This window comes from Pleurodeles waltl, chromosome 10, assembly GCF_031143425.1.
Source record: "Pleurodeles waltl isolate 20211129_DDA chromosome 10, aPleWal1.hap1.20221129, whole genome shotgun sequence".
Lineage (NCBI taxonomy): Eukaryota > Metazoa > Chordata > Amphibia > Caudata > Salamandridae > Pleurodeles > Pleurodeles waltl.
In genome coordinates this window covers 803,092,714-803,112,299 of record NC_090449.1, presented here as the reverse complement: position 1 = coordinate 803,112,299, position 19,586 = coordinate 803,092,714, and the positions used below count along the sequence as shown (strand labels likewise).

At 40.4% G+C, this 19,586-nt stretch overlaps 1 protein-coding gene across 1 annotated transcript in view; it reads left to right on the top strand.

Moving 5' to 3' along the window:
• DNAH11 (dynein axonemal heavy chain 11) overlaps positions 1-19,586 on the top strand; it is a 2,866,633-nt gene that overhangs the window by 2,476,621 nt on the left and 370,426 nt on the right. Inside the window, exons 67-68 of the mRNA XM_069211469.1 lie at positions 99-263; positions 16,165-16,305. Of these exons, the coding sequence (XP_069067570.1) occupies positions 99-263; positions 16,165-16,305 (306 nt within the window). The remainder of the gene's footprint in view (positions 1-98; positions 264-16,164; positions 16,306-19,586) is intronic.

Sequence of the window (19,586 nt, the reverse complement as noted above, 5' to 3'; positions counted from 1 at the left end):
AGAAATAATATTTTTCTTCTTAAAAATAGCATAAGAACTGAACGAACTTCACCAATTTTCCTCTAATTACTTGGCGGCTGTTTTGTACTTTCTTCCAGTTTGTACTGACAAAGCAGCAGAATAATTTTAAAATTGCATTAAAGCATTTGGAAGACGAACTCCTGACCCGTCTCTCGGCTGCGCAAGGGAGTTTCTTAGGAGATACAGAACTGGTGGAGAAGCTAGAGTCAACAAAGACAACTGCAGCTGAGATTGAGAATAAGGTAATATTATTTATTTAAGTTAAGTAGAATGTAAGGGGCGCTTCAAAGTAAGGGGATTCCCCCTGATGTGGGTTCTAGCAGTTATTTCAGGGGCAGATCTGGGATCGGAATGACCCAGGTGTAATTTTCAGACACGGATATAATTCACCAGAACCCGCAGGTTGTCTGCATTCTTTTGGGAGCAGCAGCCTACAGGCAGCGAGGGGGCCTTTCTTATTTTAACACCCAGCTGGGCCTAAAACAAAGGCCGGATATGAAGGACCACAGCCCTTCTTTTATTCAACTATTATCCTAGCTGGGCACTACCTGAATCCTAACATCTAGGCACCAATGCAATGGAAGGAAACACAGGTGCACAGCTTGTTATCACTTCACAAATACTTAAGAGAAACATCTAGAGGCAGTTTTTTTAACCTTGTTTAGCACCCTATGTAAGTGATGTGCACGAGTCATCTGTCTGAGTAATTATACTAAAATGATTTAAATGGAACCTACAAATTTGTATTTAATTTTTTCATAGTGCCACTCATCCTAGTGTAGGGTGTTGGAGCTCTTTACATCACACACAGTGGCATATTAAAGGATACAAGTATGTAAATCAGCATACTGGAAATGTTACATAAACCAAGGGTTATGTGGTATACGAATAACATATAATAGGCATTATATGTTAAGAGTGAAAGGTCAGGAGAAAAATAAAATCAGGATATAAAATGTAATGCAGTGATTATGGTTGTCTGACTTTATTAGGTTCCAAAGGAACCCTACTTAGCAATCTTAGTATAACAAAGGAATGAGAAAAAAGCAATAAGGATCTGAACTCATGACTTATAGTTTGCATGCAGCTCCTGGATGCTGGAAACTGGATCACTGTGTTATACTAGAAGACTTGCATCATATGAACCAGAAGTAACAAAATGATCTTGGTTTCAAAAGTATTAGCCCACTTATCTATCCAAATAAAATGCACATCTTTGATCTGCGTGTTCCACAATGTCACCTGCAGGAGGCATATTAACCCTCTGTGCTACTTTGTGTTAAAACGGTGACTATACAAAACACAGAACTCTCCACAATGTGTTAACCACTATGATTATCTTACTGCTATGATAATCCCCTCATAATTGCTGGGCACATAATTATGTCTGCTGCAGGTGCCTTAACCTTGCAAGATATTTTAAAATGCAGACTTCTTGTGACCAATCAAGTGACCTAGAACAGATTTACTGTCACACGTATCCATGTTGCCAATTTCATTACAGTAGATTTATTAAAATATACATTTATAAGTTGACTGTCAGATTCAACCCATTTTCATCTGCTACACCTTGACGACTAATTTGTGGGTTCCTGAAGTAACATTTTTCCAATTCCAGAACTGAGTGTAAGTACACAAGAAGCAGTTTTACACATTACCAAAATGCACTACAGGCGGCAAAATGTTATTGTTGGTACTTTGTAAAACAGCTCTCTTCAACTGTAATAGAGACTAGAGGAGAAAGTAATTGTAAACAATGATTGGCAAAGCCATTACAATAAAATTGCCTTTTCTCTGGTGATTTACTGTCTTTAGCTACCTGGAATATTGAATGGGTGAATATGAAAATTAGTGTAAGGGTAGTTGAATGGATGGATAAGTGACCCTATGGAGGGGTAAATGAGATAGTGAATTTGGACACACTCATGGATGAATGAGTGCCTATAGAAACGTGTGGGTGAGTGAATACAAGGATATATGGCTGAATGAATAGATTAGTGGGTGGATTAATGAAAGAGTGAGTACGTTTGTGGACTGGTTCATGGGTAAAATGATGGTGGAGTGTATGGATATTCTTAATCAGGTTGGTGCTCCACACCTGTAGTTATTGCTCACTTACTCTAATACTTGTTTATTCATCCATAGTCCCAGTCACTCATTATTGGAAGGGGCCATCTTTCATGTGGTATTCCCCAGATTGTTGCCTTCTTTTGCTGAACACATTTTTGTTGGCCTTATGATTCTGCACACTTTGCCCCCTCTAACTTGTGGTATGCATGTGTTTTCTTTTTCAAATATGTTAACATTGGTATATACCTCATTGACATATTTATATACTTGTGAGTCCCTAGTGTAGGATACTACATGTACTCAGGGCCCGTAAATAAAATACTACCAATGGGAAGCAGCCCTAATTATTCCAACAACTACCATAGCACTGTCTCCAGGCTTGCATCTGCATCCTGTACTACAGTTTCAAACTGCCATTTTAACCTGCAATCTGTATTGAAGTTTTACACTGCCATTTTGAGCTGACCAAATCACCCTTTTGACAGGACTAAAGGTTCCTTTTAATATCTGTAAGTCATCCTGAGTTAGACCTTATTGCCAATAAGGAGGGTACTTGGTATTTAAAAGTAGAACACATAGAAATGAATGTTTACATGCCGTGGTGGGGGAAAAATACAAATCATTTTTCACTGTGGCAAGACTTGCTCTCCCAATGGTTAACACTGGTTTACACTATTACACATAAGTGTTAAATTCAGTTTGGGAACAACTGAAAAACATAATTCAAGGACTCGTTTTAATAGTATTTTAAAATGCAATTTAACGTTAACATCAGATTTTACATTACTTTTTTGGAAAAGCCACTTTTTGAAAATTACCTAGCTTCTGCCTAAAACCAAAAGGTATTTCTTTCAATGTACAGCTGTTACATGACTACTGATGACTTCCTCGTGGTGAGAAGTGTGTTGCTGTCAGACAGTGAACATGGGGAGGGAGCTTCCCTCCACAAAAGAGTGGCCTGTGGGGCTGTGCTCGTTCCCTTCCTGAGCTTTAAACAATGCCTACTCTGTCACTGGCCAATAAAGCTTACACCTAGGCCTGCCTCCCTTTTGTCTTTCTAGTCAGGCTGGCTCCAAACCCACTGGGGGCAGTGGGAGCCATCCAGAACTGGTTTGTAGGGATAAAAAAGGATTGCCCACATCCATAGGCTGGCACTTTGCATAATAGTTGCACCCTTGGACCTCTCTTCAGAACACTCCTGGGCCTAAGAAGAATCAGAAGAATGACTGACCTGCTGTCATTTAAGAGTTCGTTGTGTAAGGCAGTAATCTGTCTTCCTGTATCACCTACTATTTTAACACATTTGTTTTATTTGGGATAAGGTCTCTAGTGGCAACTAACTAGAATATATAGGTGCATGATTCAATCCCTACATTGTGTGTTGGGGTGTCACTCACATATTCCAAGGTTAATTTATTTTGCCATATCTCCAGTGCCAATATATCTTTGTCCTGAAACATGTCTGAGATGGTCTTGCAATTTCCTTGGTTCCACATATATAAAGGGTCTGACTTTAGTTCCGGAGTAAAGGTCTGGGTAGGGTGAATCAGAGTGCATAGCGAGGGGAAGGTGTTAAGCTCACCGTTTTTAGTAACGGTGTCCCAGACTGATAGTGTTGTATTAGTACATGTGCAAAAGTACACACTGGGGAAGAGGGGTTATCTTGTCTCAATCTCCAGAACAAATGCCATATGGTCCTGTCCGTCTTTGTTCTCTCCATATTTGTCCGGTTATTATCTGTCACTGTCAGGGACCAATGTGCAATAACTCTGTATTAATTTTGAATTTAGGTTTGAATGCGAGTTTGTGTAAAAATAATAAATCTGCCTGGGAACCGCCCTTGAACTTACTCGTTTGTTTCAATTATATTTCAGGCAATTTAATTTTTATGAATTACTTCCAAAATGTATTGAAATGCTTATTCATTTAATGTAACCGTTTTCACCAGCGTGCGGTTTAACCTTATCGTATCCTATGTGAAAATGTACATTGGTCTCAACTTAAGACCAAACCCACTGACAAGTGATGTGGCCAAAGTGACAGCTTCCTACCAAGCATATTTTAACACACCAGCCTCTGCAATCCTATGTAAGTAGGTATAAAAGTCTGATTTTTTTTTTAGCACACCATTTACTAGCTATTGTCCTAGAATGGTGCGTATTGTATCAACATTTCCACTCTGCTTGACTAGTTGGTGAGCACAGATGAGAGAAAAAAGAGTAGGTCAACTTTACTGTAAAAATTCAAAGCCCCATATAGGAACATTCCCCTGGATGTGCCAACTGTGACTCCACCATTCCTCAGCCCCATGGAGGAGCTCCTTTAAACAAAAATAAAAATACTCTACTAAACAAAGAGGGTGAATTAATGGAAGGCTCTTTTAAAATGGTGGCACCGACTCCTTGATGCAAAATAAGTCCGGGTCCTCTTTTTATTGCTGTGGTATGAGGACACTTTTATGAGGCTAGTCATCTGACTTATCTTGGCCTATCCAATCTTCAGCAACGAATAGCAAATTCAGAGAATATTGCATAATTTGCAAAACGTGGCACATTTCAAGGATCTTCACAGTTCCAGTATACACAAAAGAGAACTGTGCGAACTCTGCTGTTGCCGTCATGCATACATAACAAGTGCACAGGCTATGACGTCCCCCTATATATTGAATGTCCAGCGGTTCGTTAGCAGTGCAGAAGGGGCAGGAAGGGAGAAGGCTGCATTCATAAAGCAGAGCATTTTCCATCATGTCCACTCACCTACAATTGTGAGAAGCACAATAATGATGGCAAATGGATTTTCACTGCAGGTCTTTGCACTTTGCCTATTCACTACAAACAGCACGAATTTAGGCAATGGGTTTTTCTTTTGTATAGACTATGGTCACAGATACACACAATATGCATGCACATGTTTTCCCAAAGACCACACACGTGTGCACATATATATTTATCTATATTTATTAATAGTTTTGTACAATATGAGCTAGAACAACAGAGCACTGTAGGAACTAAACAATTGCAGTATTAGAAAGCTGAAGACAGTATCTTACAGAGAAGCAACTCTCCATAGAAACATTCTGGGTGTAATCGTTCTTTCAAAACCTCAAGAGAATTGTTTCTCTCAAATCAAAGTGCACAGTCGGAAATAACACTATATAATATCAAAAACTATTTACTGAAATTTCTAGTACTTTTTACATCTTTCAATTTGTGAGAGGATCAACTTGCAGATATTCCCAACTGGAAATGGCTTTGGAGGCAATATAGAAAAGAATTGTCCTATTAGAGGGATATAGCGTTCCAGACTTTTTGGAGATCTCTCTAAACAAGCTTGATTTAGAGATCTTCCTTTCTTTTCAGGAGGAGAGAGTCTACACTTCATACTGATTGTGAGCCACCTGGGAGGGCTAATTAGCTGGTTAGATAGTTGGGAGAATAGTATTGAAGTGAGAGGATCGTGTTTTCAGGTGCCATTATATTCACTTGAGCTGCAGCACTGGATGGTGCTTTTAAGAAAGCAAGGTAAGGTTTTGGCAGTCTAGTCGGAAGGAAAATGCCCCTGTCAAATCTAAAGATGACTATGACTTGCATCACAAATGTGAAGGTGGCTGCTGCGATGATGAACTTAATGTGCATGTTTAACCTTTGCATTAATGTGTGCCTGCATTTAAGTGGATATTTCAGAGGGTGCAGCCTAAAGATTAATCATTTTTCTCAACAATGGGCAGCCTGGTTGCTCCATACAGCCACACTTGATTTTGAGTGCAAAATGTTGAAGATAAAAGGAGGTGGAATTTAGTCTAAGTATGGTTCAGCTGCGGAAACGATGTGACATCCATAATTGAAATTTTTTTACACATCAGTTTTCTTTGGAGAGCCTACTTGATTATCAGTGTAGCAGTGAAAATAGGTGTGGCTTTGATAGGGAGCAGAGGAGCTCCAGGTACACATTAAAGAGAGTTGGAGGAAAAAATAGACCTTTGGAGAACTGTATGTCAAAGGGTGAAAGGTCTTGAAACTGAGTTTGCCAGTGTTCTTTGCTGGTAGCAGTTGGTCTAGTTGAATTCAAACCACCTTAATACTGTCTCGTACATTCCTATCTGTAGTTCCACAGCATTCAAGAAAGTTCCATGGTTAGCCATATCAACTTCCCTGACAGATTAAGAAATGCAAGTAGCCTGGATTTCCCTTTGTTTTGCTGTTACTTTGTCAATCAGTCTTGGTCACACTCTGTAGATTTCCTTTGGTCCTCAGGAATAGACCAATGTTCTGTAGACCTCTTCATAGCTTACCTGGAAATGATCCACATTAGGAACACAAAAACCTGCCCTTTCTGGGTTTCCACTCTCCATTTTCCCTGAGCCATGAAACAATAAAGAAATTCACGTTAGAGCCACTAGAGGCTTTTATTAGAAGCTAAGCTTATTTTTTATGCAAAAAAATAGTAGCTAACATCACAATTATTGTGGCAGTGGGAAATATAACGAACATAGAAACTGTAGCTTAGGCTCTCATTATTGTAATGAGACTACTGGATTTTGAGCAGCAAGATCATCCACAGTGTGGGAGGCTGAGTCTGATCCACTGTGGGTGACACCTGTCGCCCTAAATCCTGGGTTTTGCCTCGGCTAACTAGCAGTGCCTCATCTCTACCAGAAGATGGGGATGATTGGGCAGCCGAGCGCATGACATATTAGGCTTCTTAGGGAAGTCGTGGTCACTCAGGTCGCATCCGGTTCTCTTATTCACAATTCGGTCTCATATATAAATGACAATAAGAAGCAGTATAAGTTTTAATGACTGGTTTAATAAAACGACTGCATTTTAGATAGCAAAGCGTGAGCTGCAATAACCAGGACAACAGAACATGACAGTATTAAAATGGTGATGAGGAGAGTGAAGCATAAGAATAATGCTATCATATTGTCACGAGGATTTATGGACTATTTCCTATCTAAGTCATAATTTGAGCACAGCATGTTAAGCTCTAATTCTGCCTTTCAGGTTCCCCCGGGAGGACATCAACCCTCATACCTGAGCAAAGGCCTGTAGTCTGCGTTAGCATCTGCAGCGAAACATTCAGCAAGCAGCATACAGTCGTGGTTCCCTGGCTGGAATCTCCCTCTTCACGTGTAATGGGACTAGGAAGTGTTTTTATAATAACACAGCTGATGTTCTAAGAAAATGTCCCTATGTAAGGATGCGTATTTTCTACGAATGTTGGAGACTAAACTTCTACCACGTTCACCGGCAATGTACCAAACTGTAGCCTTGACTGAAGCACAAAGTGATCAAGAATGTCTTGTTTGAGAACACAGTGCTGGGCTAAGCAAAAACAGTTAGATAGATGAAAATAAAACAAGACCGTAAAACTGGTTATTGTAAAAATAACAATGCGAAGCCGAATAAAATATATCTAGGTCAAAGTGCACAGCTGCCTAGTGCGTTAAACTAACGTGCATGGAGCAATAACTAAAATGGCTACACAACAAAATTATGAAGTGTGATAACATGAAAGTTTCAGTATTTACCTGTTCTGCTGAGTCTCTCTTACCAATAATTAGCATTTACAAGATCTTCAATTATGAGTGGTGGAATACAGCATGCTACGCCTATGGAAAGCTGACTGTATTTGCCAGAGTGCGTTTGAAACTGATACACTGTGCAACGCAAGAATGCCCTCTCCACCTAATCTTGATCTCTTATTCATAGCATTATTCAATGAAGCCCAGTAGATAATGTCCTCATTGTAAGAGCACAAAATGAACAAGTATCCCATTGGAATTTACACCATCTTGAATACAGGTTTATATGCAAAGCAAAACTAGTTCTGACTAAAACGCCATACATGTTAGAATATGGTTATGGGAATGGAAAACACAAAATCATAATATAGAAAATTACAAACAATATACTATTACATGGAATAAGCTCGGTATCATGGATTGGATTAGGGTGTTGGAAAATTGTAAACCTTTGTCTCTTAACAGCATGAATATTGACGTAAAGACAGTTAGTGATTGGATTATCGATAGTCTGGACTCAGCACTGCCTTTAAGGGTTAAAAATGGTCCGCGCAGGGAAGACAGTACTCAGTGGTATACCCCCCACCTGCACCTTCTTAAGAAAAATTATAAAAAGTTAGAGAGAAGGTGGAGGAAATCTTATGCTCTGGATGACAGGGACAGCTATAGGAAAGCTGTCAGAGTGTATCATACGGAGATAAAATTAGCACAGAGCTCCTGCTATGCTGATAGAATTGGAGAAGCCTCCAGCTCCCCCAAAGAGGTGTTTCAGGTGCTAAAATAAATCCTTCAAGCACCAGTGGAAGAGAATCCTATTGAGGCTTCCGTAGAATACAGTAATCAGCTAGCCAGCTTTATTCAACATAAAATCCTGAATATTTACTCCAACTTCCCTAAGAGCACACCCATATCAGAAGAGCAGATTATTGGCACAAGGAAGGGCATTGCAACTATTTCCCTGTTTACTTCCCTTCCCCAGGAGCAAGTTGGCTTGTTGCTCAAGTCACATAAGTCAGGATCCCCCTGCTCCCCCGCATATAATTGCTCTGGGATGGACAGTGATTGGTCTGGCTCTTACGGATATTCTGAATGCCTCAATATCTAGGGGCTTAGTTCCGGATCAGAGGAAGCACGCCATAGTCACACCATTATTAAAGAAGGCCTCCCTCGACATGGCAGATCTCACGCATTATAGACCCATATCTCTATTACCGACACCGGCCAAAATTTTAGATAAACATATTAACACTCAACTCTCTACTTTTCTGGAAATACATAACTGTTTCCATTCTACACAAACGGGTTTTAGACCCCGGCACAGTACAGAAACTGCATTAATTGCAGTTATGGAAGAGGCAAGGAAGGCCATGGATCATGGTCATACAACAGCAGTTATACTTTTGGATCTGAGTGCAGCCTTCAGTACCGTAGACCATCAAGTGTTGAGTACAAGGATGAGGAACATGGGAATGGAGGGGCTCGCTCTTGCATGGCTAACCTCCTTTTTAGAGAGCAGATCATTTCAGGTCCTTGATCGATCTTATTTCACGGACACACTTTAATCCAGTTGTGGTGTACCTCAGGGTTCGTCGCTTAGCCCTACACTTTTTAATATATATATGGCACCTTTAGCGGACTTAGTGGAATCCTTTGGTCTATCCATGGTGCCCTATGCAGATGACACCCAACTGGTGGTATCCTTTTCAGATAACACTAATTTGGATGGCTCTTCACTGTCCTCTTGCTTACAGGCCATTACAGGATGGATGATGGACATTAGACTGCAACTTAACGGTGACAAAACAGAGCTTATGATTTTAGGGTATGACCCAGGTAAGGCACTCACGATTCCAAGCGCTCTAGCTGACTTTCCACCTCCTAAGAAATACATTAAGAGGCTAGGGATATGGCTGGATCCTGGGCTAACATTGGATCAGCATGCCAAGCATATATCGGCTACTTGCTTTGGCATACTGAGACTTCTGAGGAAGGTTTTTACAATTCTTCCATATTTGGCAAAAAGGCTTATCATTCAAGCTATTATTCTCTTGAGACTTGATTATGGCAATTGCATATTTCTTGGTTCTCCCTTATATGTGAAAAAGAAGTTGCAGTGGGTACAAAATGCAGCGGCCCGCCTCCTTTTAGACATCGCTAGACGCACCTCTGTGAAATCAGCATTAGTTTCACTACATTGGTTGCCGGTAGAACAGCGGATCAAATTTAAAGCTTTGTGTTATATCCATAGGTCCCTTCACAACTGTGGTCCGCTGCTTTTAAAATCCCTCGCCTCTTTCTATCAGCCAAATGGAGCTCTCAGATCAGCTTCAACAGCTTTGGTTTCCCTACTCAGATTTAAAAAAGTTAGATGGGGTGGTGCCACGATGGCCTATTTGGGAGCCAAGTTGTGGAATTCCCTCCCCTCTAGACTTTGTTTCATAAGCCAGGAATACAGCTTCCGTAAGGAACTCAAAACTTGGCTGTTTTAGAATTGACTGTCCTCTATGTTTAGCCTAGGTTTGGTCCACTAGCACTGGGAAGCCTTAGGGTAGCCATGCGCTTTACAAATCGCATAACATAACATACCATAATGCAATAGAGGCAGTAGAGGGGGCAAAAGCCAAGGGAAAATGTTGGGCATTAGTATACAATAAGTCATATACAGACAACTTATCATTGCAGTCTGTGATGCAGCCAAATCTGAAACCCGGTTGTAGATCATCATGAACGTTATTTTCAGGAATGAAAGTGTTTTTCTTAACACAGCTCTCTAGTACTTTTATTGAGAAACATTGGCTACCTGTCAAAGGTTTTTTAGAAAGCGTGGGTCTGATCCCTAGTTTTTTTTTAATAATGGAATAACTTAACCAATTTTAAAGGCATGAGGAGTGACTCTATATTTATGAGAAGAGCTGGCCACCTGGCCACCATCACTGGGTTCAGAGAGTGCAATGAACCAATATCTTTCACCAAATTGACATGGATAGGGTTTGAAAAAAATGAGAAGATGGTAATGGATTCATTGTCTTTGCAGATTTTCCTATGATATTTTGTGCAATGAGCGGTACCGGTTAAATTAAATAATATCTTTGAATTGTCAGAAGTGAGGCAGCTCTGTCTTTGTTATATGAGGGGCACACTCATCCACTTCTTCAGTATGGTTAAATTATAAATGGTTGTCATACTGGTTGAATCAGCTTGTACTCTTTTCCATTACTGAACTGTAAATGCATTTCAAGTTTTTTACCTAAATCTTTAATTTCCTTGGGGCTCATTACGACTTTGACGTTCCCACCACGGGACCACCAAAGCCACGGGGAGGACACTGCTGTCATGCCAGCGGCGTCCCCCCCATCGTATTAAATGTTCCCGCCTGCCTGACCAGCGGGAACATTATATTGCGACATTCCTGCCGGGCTGACCTGGGAACAGGGCTAAGGTATTGGCCTCTGCTCCTTTAAGGGAGCTGAAGCTAAAACCATAGCACACCAGCGCCCTCAGAATGCGCACTGTCTGCAAACAGTGCTCATTCCAAGTCTGCTGGCATGGGGGGCCTGCACTGCCCCTGCCTGCTGTTGGGGGGCCTGCCAAGGGCATGGGCAGTGCAGAGGCCCCCCGTGGCTCCCCGCACTGTGGAAAGGGTGGCGGAAACAGGAGCCATGATCAGCAAGGTTCCAAGACCACCAGCCTTATAATGAGCTTGTTTGTTTTTCCCAGTACATAGGTTTTGGTGCAAAGAAGTGAGAAAGTTATTCAGAAGAAGTCAGACCAGTCCACTGGAATTTCATTTTGATGCTTGATGATGTTTGACTTGGTGTTTAGGAGTTCTAGGGCTGAATCTTACAAATGTGGGGTTAAAGATTTGTTTGTGAAGGTTGCTGTTCAGAAAGTGAACTAATTGAGATACATTTGGGTCACTGGAGTCTACCCAATGCTTATTGAAATTAAATAGGAAGATATTGTCTGTAGCTGAATTTGATCTATCTACAAAATATTTCACCAACTCTTCAACAAATAGTGGGTTTGCTTTCTTGTTTTACTATCGCATTTGTGGAGCATTGGAAGGTGGGGATGTGAGCAAATTTTGGAGATTTATATTGGGCGGTTAAACTGTGAATCATCACAATACTTCCACTTAAGTTCCCCTCACTATCTGTGTACTGTAAAGTAGACCCCAGTATGAGTACAAGTACTCCATGTGAGTACTGTAAGCCATGTTTCCATCAGAAGTGGGAAGTCTGTATTCTCAGAGGTAAGCAAGTCTGCAATTTCTAGACATTGCTTGGGTGCAGAGCTACAACTATGCAGAAAACATTGAACAGGAGTTTTCCTTTCAGGTAATGGGAGTTGCATCAATCAGGATTTGAAAAAGGTAGCATGGGTTCATATAAGGTCTATTTCTGTGAAGCTGAGGACATCTCTTGCATGGTAAGAATAGATGATTATTATTTTTAGAAATAAGGCAAGGCAAAATGAAGTTCCAATGGATTGGTCTGACTTCTTCTGAATAACTATCTCTGTTGCACATGACAGACTTGAGTTTTGTTCCAGACGACATAAAGAATGAGCAGGCATGTATGAAGGCTTTGGGAGTTTTTTTATTGCATTCTTAGACTTCTTGATGTATTTGGGCACGCAAGACCGATATCATTTGAGGAGTGAGTTAGTCTACATTATTTGCTAGGGTTTTTATGTCAGGATCATGTGTGGAAAGGATGCGCTGCAGGAGTTATGGAGAAAGAGAAAAACAATATTTGTGATGCCTGTTCTAATCTGTGTGGGCATGAACTTTGATTAGACGCAATTTGTGATTATTAGGTTGAATGCTCATAGGGAGACACTTCTTATCTGAATAAGTCTTGTAAGAGCCTGAGAGAGAAGGTCTGGAAGAGTAGGTAGGTAGGAGCCCTGGGAAATGGTTTTTAGAACCGAGAGGGCCAACTTAAGCGTGATTAGAGTGCCCCATGACAGGGGGTGTCTGAGTAGAGATCTTTAAGATGGAGGAGAGTCAAAACCATTAAAGACCCAGGTCGATTGTGGAGTGGGCAGAATGATAGACAAAGATATATGTCAGACATGACTGAACAGAGAATTGAAGGATGAGCAGGAGAGGTGGAGGCATTAGGTGAGAGAAGTTAGAGAAGTGAACTGGAAGAATAATCTGTGGAGAGTACCTCCTTTATTTGAAGCTGGGTGTGAAATTTGCTGTCAGATTAGGCCAGGGCATTGTCAATGCTTGAATAATTACCTTTCCATTGTTGAAAATGGAGATTGAAACTTTCCCTTGTATAAATGCAGTAGTATCAGATAGTTTCTGTCCAAATAGAATGTTCCTCATTTCTGAAACTTTCAGTACTTTTGTGCTATCACCCTCCCATGGGTTGGGGTGATATGTGGGAGGAAAAAACAGAAGTAGCATTTTAAGGTAGCCCTTTCTCCCTCACTGATACCCATTAGCATCCAGTGATTCTGGGAATTCTGTCATAATCTTATGTTTAATGTTTTTAGTGCCATATTTTGAATGATTGTAGGTTACAAGATTTTGGTACCCCATGTTGTAAGGTTTGATGGTTGGTTGATGTTACAGATCAGGTTGCAGCTGATTTTTGTGCAGGTGTAGTTGAATGATAATGGTGGCTTTAGGTTGCAGGATATGAAGCTCCTTCGATTAATTAATGATTTCACATCAGACTACTATAAATGACAAGGCTGTACTTAGCAGAAAGACTCACATTGTTTAGAACAAACGTTGCTTTATTGCAGTTTTTTCTGCTTAAAACTTCTTCTTTAGTGCAGCGGGTTTTAACGTGGTCTGCGGAATCCTGGGGGTCTGCCACTGCTTAGAATATTAAATAATATTAACACATATGGCCGATTGGTTTCCTCAATTGAAGCGCTGGGAACAAACTGAGAGCATGCATTAGCAGGAAGCAAAACAAGGTAGTGATATGTTACTGTCTAGCATATTATTTCACCTTTTAAATGAAAAAAAGCGTTTTGAAAAGCTCCAACCTTTCTGTCAAATTTCCGATTTTTTGTATATTTGTTTGCTTTGTGCACCTGATGTTTAGTTGTGTCTGATTTTTTGTGTATTGCTTTGAGGTTGAAATTATAGAAATAACATAGGCTAGAGTCTCTGTATTCTTGTACTGATTCAACAGGAATCCGTAGAAGTTAAAAGGTTAAGAACCGCTGCATTAAAAATTGACTTCTCTTGATTATTTAAACCTTTCCTTTTTGTCTGCTCCCAAATGCTAGCATATATGACGAAAACAATTAACTTAAAGTGCAAAAAGTTGTAGTGAAGATGCAGGATATCTGCTTTTTCTAATATAGAGTTAGTATATCCCGTGGTTGAGATAATGAATGCAACAACCTGGTTCTTCAGGTGGTTGTCTGAAAGAGTTCATGGTGTCTCATTCCAGCGCAAACATTACCGTAAATATTGTCAAGAGCAATAAAACTACTTTCAATATCTTCGCCATTATATCTCCTGTAATCTGCTGGATGTTGAAAAATACGCAAACAGCACCACACCTATTGACATTCATGCACACAAATCCTACACATTCAAGGCACAAATGAACACAAACCAGCAGATATATGGACACATGCCCACAAAATTTCAGACAAGCATTCACTAAGACACAAGAGACAAGCTGGCTAATGTAACATTACACTAGACATACGGGGCCAGATGTAGCAAACTTTTTGCATGGCGCAAACAGCGAATTTCGCTGTTTGCGACATGCAAAAAGCACATCGCGATGCCCATTCCCATTTTGCGAGTCGGTAACCTGGTTACCAACTTGCAAAATGGGAATGCGAGTCGCAAATAGGAAGGAGTGTCCCCCTTCCTATTTGCGAGTCGCATTGCGATGCAGAATTGCTTTGTGACCGCGAATGCCATTTGCAGTTACCACCTGTGTCACACTGGTGGTAACCCATTCGCAAAAGGGAAGGGGTCCCCATGGGACCCCTTCCCCTTTGTGAATGGCCCTGAAAACATTTTTCAGAGCAGGCAGTGGTCCATAGGACCACTGCCTGCTCTGAAAAAATGAAACTGACACGTTTAATTTTTTCGTGTGTAATGCAACTCGTTTTCCATTAAGGAAAACGGGCTCCATTACAAAAAAAAACTGCTTTATTGAAAAGCAGTCCAGACATGGTGGTCTGCTGTCTCCAGCAGGCCATCATCCCTGTGAGTGCTGCGATTCGCAAGGGGGTCGCATATTAATGAGGTGGGCCTTTGCGACCGCCTTGCGACTCGCAGATGGTATCAGGGACACCATCTTGCATCCGGCTTTTACGACTCACAAATTGCGAGTCGCTCAGACTCGCAATTTGCGAGTCGCAAATCCGGAATTTGCTACATCTTGCCCATGGTTACCAGATTACAATGCCAACAAGTAAAAGCTCACACTGATACAAATGACGCGGAAATACACAGACCCACAAAACAAACCTGCATTCAGACAGCACCTAACAGACACCCATATACAGTGGGACAAACTGACAGAGAGACAGATGAAGACCCCTTCACCTGTATGAGGCCATGTCTCCAAGGCAATTTTCCGCAATTTAACCCTCAAGAATGTCTAAAATCAGTGCTTAATTTGTAACTAGAAACGTGACGGTGCCCAAGGCACTCCTCTTAAACCCGCGCTGATACATTTAAATGTCCGAGCAGGGAATACTGAGGCAGCGGAAACCTGAAACCATCTCGGGCCAATTCAATCCATATAAAGTCACTCCCTGACCCTTCAGCTCACTCTTGCAACCCTCTGCTTTCTCCCTTTGTGATGCTTTTTCGTTTTTCTCTTCCTCCGTCTTTCCCATATTTGACATTTGCTCACAGCAAATAATTGAGGCAGAAGAAAAAGAGCCAGCCCTTAAAAATAAGCACAAATTAAGCACTTTTAAACATTTGCCACAGAGTATTGGTCTGGTACGATTATAAACTTAGATTGATTTTTTATGTATCAATGCTTTATTCCGCCATAAAATATCATGGAATTGTGTATGTCGAGATAGCACTTTGTCAAGTGTTGTCGAGGAGAGAATACATCGGCTCTTCTTCGGAGGTTGTGACTTTTATACTCTAGTCATGTAGTCAGGGACTCCTTAATAGAAAGCTAACCCTTTAACTCAGTAAGGTGAATGCTCCACATTGAAACATTCAGAGATCTGAAAGTGACTGAATGAAATCAAGGTAAACTCGACTTAGGCTCCACTTTTCGTAGGTCAGTAAATTAAGAACCATTAAGCTGTGTAATAAAACCACCTTTTTTACAGCACATATAAATGGAAGGAATGCTATAGGAAGTCCAATAAAAAAAATGATTATATCTCGAACAGTATACAGTTTTCTTTGTTCTTTATGGCATTACAATATACACAACATTTAATACTATAAACAGTGACAGAAAAAAAAACGAAATATGCTTCACATTCACTTCAAACAATGTTTACAGTTATTCTTCTCTTTCGTTTAATCACATTATATCTATACTTGTACTTCTTTTCCCTGAGCTGTCATTGTCTTTCAGGTGATTGAAGGAAAGGAGAATGAAGTCAAAATTAACGAGGCAAGAGAGCTTTACCGACCAGCAGCTGCAAGAGCCTCGCTTCTCTATTTTGTTATTAACGATCTCGGAAAAATTAATCCCGTTTATCAGTTTTCATTAAAGGTACAGTGTGTTTTACTTAATGACACGAAGAAGTAGCTTGTTGAATACAGTGAATACGTGTGCCTGCATTTATAGGACACATAAATATGTTTGTATATATTAAATACTATTTAGTATTAAAAAGTGATTTTGGCACCTTCAATGCATTTTTGCAATTTTACCATGGGCACAGTGAAAGTGATAGTTTTGAAACAATGGTGACCGCGTCTTCAAAGTAATTATTATTCAATATTGTGCTTGGAAGATACGGTAGGGAACATAGTTTTTGTTTTCTAGCTGTTTAGCCATGTTTAGAAAGTGTCCTTCTAAATATGTGTGTTCTCCTATGGCTAAACTATATGTATATTTGCTTTGAAATCACAATATACGTCCATATCATACTAACTGTATTTATTTGGTCAGAAATGTGTTTCTACATTTTTTTAACGTTGGCTAACTGGGGAAGAAAAAAATGCAAGACCATTCCACTGAAAGGTTATTGTCTTGACTTATACTGGGTGTCCCAACCAATCCACCAGTGCTTAATTTGTGCTTGTTGTTTCTGGTGGTGAGCACCTGCTCTTATTTTTGAGGGCCGGGGCTTATTCTTCTGCCTCAAGCATTTGCTGCAAGCAAATGACACCTACGGGAAAGATGGAGGAATGGAAAAATAAAGCGTCTCAAAGGGCGAAAGTAGAAAGCTGCAAGAGTGAGCTGAAGGGGCAGGGAGTGGCTTTATATGGATGGAGGAGGCCCGAGATGGCTTCAGGATTATGCTGCCTGACTATTCAGTGTTCACACATTTAATTGCAGCAGCCGCATGTTTGAGGAGGGCTTTGGGCACCGGCACCTTTTTATTTACAAATTAAGCACTGTGTAATACTGTGCCTGGAGTGGTAAAAGGTTTTTGTAATCATTCAGCTAATCCTATGCTTAAAAACTTTGCTGTAAAAATGTCAGAAGGCTTTGTTTCTTTCTAGCTTGGTGTGGATGGCACTGTGCTAATCCTATGCTTACAAACTGTGCTAGACATTTTGGATTAGCAGATTTAGAGTGTCACTGGTGTTGTAGGCTGCTCCATATGAAGGACAGGGACACAAACCAATAGTGTCAGTGCAATATTGATCTAAAGGGAAACACAAAAGCTGATGGGTTGAGCCAGCTAAGAATCTCGGCATATGCAATCTTTCCTAAAGATTGCACATAGACAGATGATACGGTTCTGTGCCCCTGTAAGTTTCCGGAATGGCATATTTGCTTAACATTGGTTTTACCAATCCAGAAAACTGTGTCTATATGTGTGCGGTCCGGGAAAGAGTTTGTGGCCCATATTTTGTCCAGTTTACCTATTGATTGAGAATTCTTGAATAGAGACAGCCTACCCAAATCATTTGACAGTGAATGTAAGTAGGTCAACAAAGGAAATGTAATATAATGTTTGCTATTAAAACCGTCTAAAATAACCCTATGGTTTCAATTTGCATTAGGGTTATTCCAGATGGATATCCTAAGTAAGAGAGGAGCCATTTTAATGATATGCTCCCCTTATGTTAAACCTAGCTCGTTCTGGCATAAATAGTGCAGGTAACTCAAGGGTAGTGAGAGGAGACGGTGACAAAATCTGTTCTCCGAATGTTAAAACTGTCATTTTGGTGTAACCCCAAACCCCATCTCTGAACGGGGCAATAGGTACCTACTGAGCCCTATACATTTTTAGGAGCAGTGCAATTGGCCTTGCTATCTATATTAGAGGCAATGTTGAATAAGGTGACTATGGATTGACAAAGCTTGTTGCACCTCACTATAACCAATGGAGACCATGTGGATCGGTTGTTGAAAACAGCTCCCAAATAGGGCCATTATGAAACGCTTCCAAGAACTTTATTTTTGACAGAGACGGAGCACAGCCTGTATGTTTTCTTTCCACAGGACATAACGTCAAGGTCAAGTTCATCCAAAAAACCTAGCAAAAGCCTTTATGAGAATTTAAGGCTTTTTGGCATTCATGCCACATTATGGCATATCCAACATATAGGACTGCAGGCAATGACGTTGAGCCTCTTAAAGGGATGTCTTCCCCACAATCCACTAAACCTGAGATTAGATTATTAATATACAAAATAAATAAAATAAGGACAAGCACACAGCTCTCCCACACTCCCCTCTCCAATTTTTCTCCATTGCTCCCATATAAAATGTTAGCAGTATGTAAAATAGCCACAAAATCCACAATGGGCAGGTCAAGCCCCAGAGCAGCCAAATGTTATCCAGAGCTTTGAACGATCGACTCAATTGAATGAGCTTGATAGATCCATAAATGCCAGGGGCAGTGGACAGCCTTTTACTGCAGTATACTTGTGAATGATAGCATGTAGATTATGGCATTGTTCTACTGTTCCTAGGCCTTCCCTGGATCCATACTGTATTTCATCCAATATAATTGCAGTGCTCTGCCCAGCTCCTTCACGAAAGAATCTATCAAAGAAATTGGACTGTAGAATAGAGGATCCAATCTGTTACCCTTCTTAAACATGGGGATGATGGCTGAAAGGGGCCATGATTTCGGTAGACCAGTTTTGCGGACACAGTTTAATACACTTGTTAGTAAGTAAGCCCAGAGATCTAAGTTGGTTTTATACAGGTCCATGTTTACACCATTCGGACCCAGTAAGTTACCAGAAGGGCTAAGTGAGAGAGCAAGGGCAACCTCCGAGTAGGGAAATGTTAAATTGATGGGGAACATTAAAGGGTTGGAGTGTTGCAATAAACAGCCTGGAAATGAGCTGTCCAACAGTCTCCTGAAATATGTGACCCCAGCTCTGATAAGGAGCAACAACTGATTTTGCCCCGATTTACTGTCTTCAAAACCATCTAGAACAGTGCTTACCAAACTTTTCAGAACTGCACCCAATTTTTAGAACAACAAACTTTGGTGACCCACTAAGCTTTGACATGAGGTGGAGTTTTGAATGTAATTAAATCCTCCTGTAGTAGTGCACTGTCATTCACCAACAGAATATTTTGCATTGAAATGGCCACTACATTTGCACAGGCATGCAGTTTTACCAGTGAAACTATAATGCACACATGATGATGTGTGGAAATTGGCTTTTAGCAAATATTAATTATTTGTGCATCACAGTGTAGTGTCTTGATAAGTTTTGATCCTATTGAAATCATTGTTTCCATCACACTTCGCAATTACAAAAAAGTGCAACTCCTTTTGCTTTACTAACTGCTGAATGTATACAGTTCATTTACAGGTATTTACATTTTGTTGTGTGATACAAAAAAATGCATTC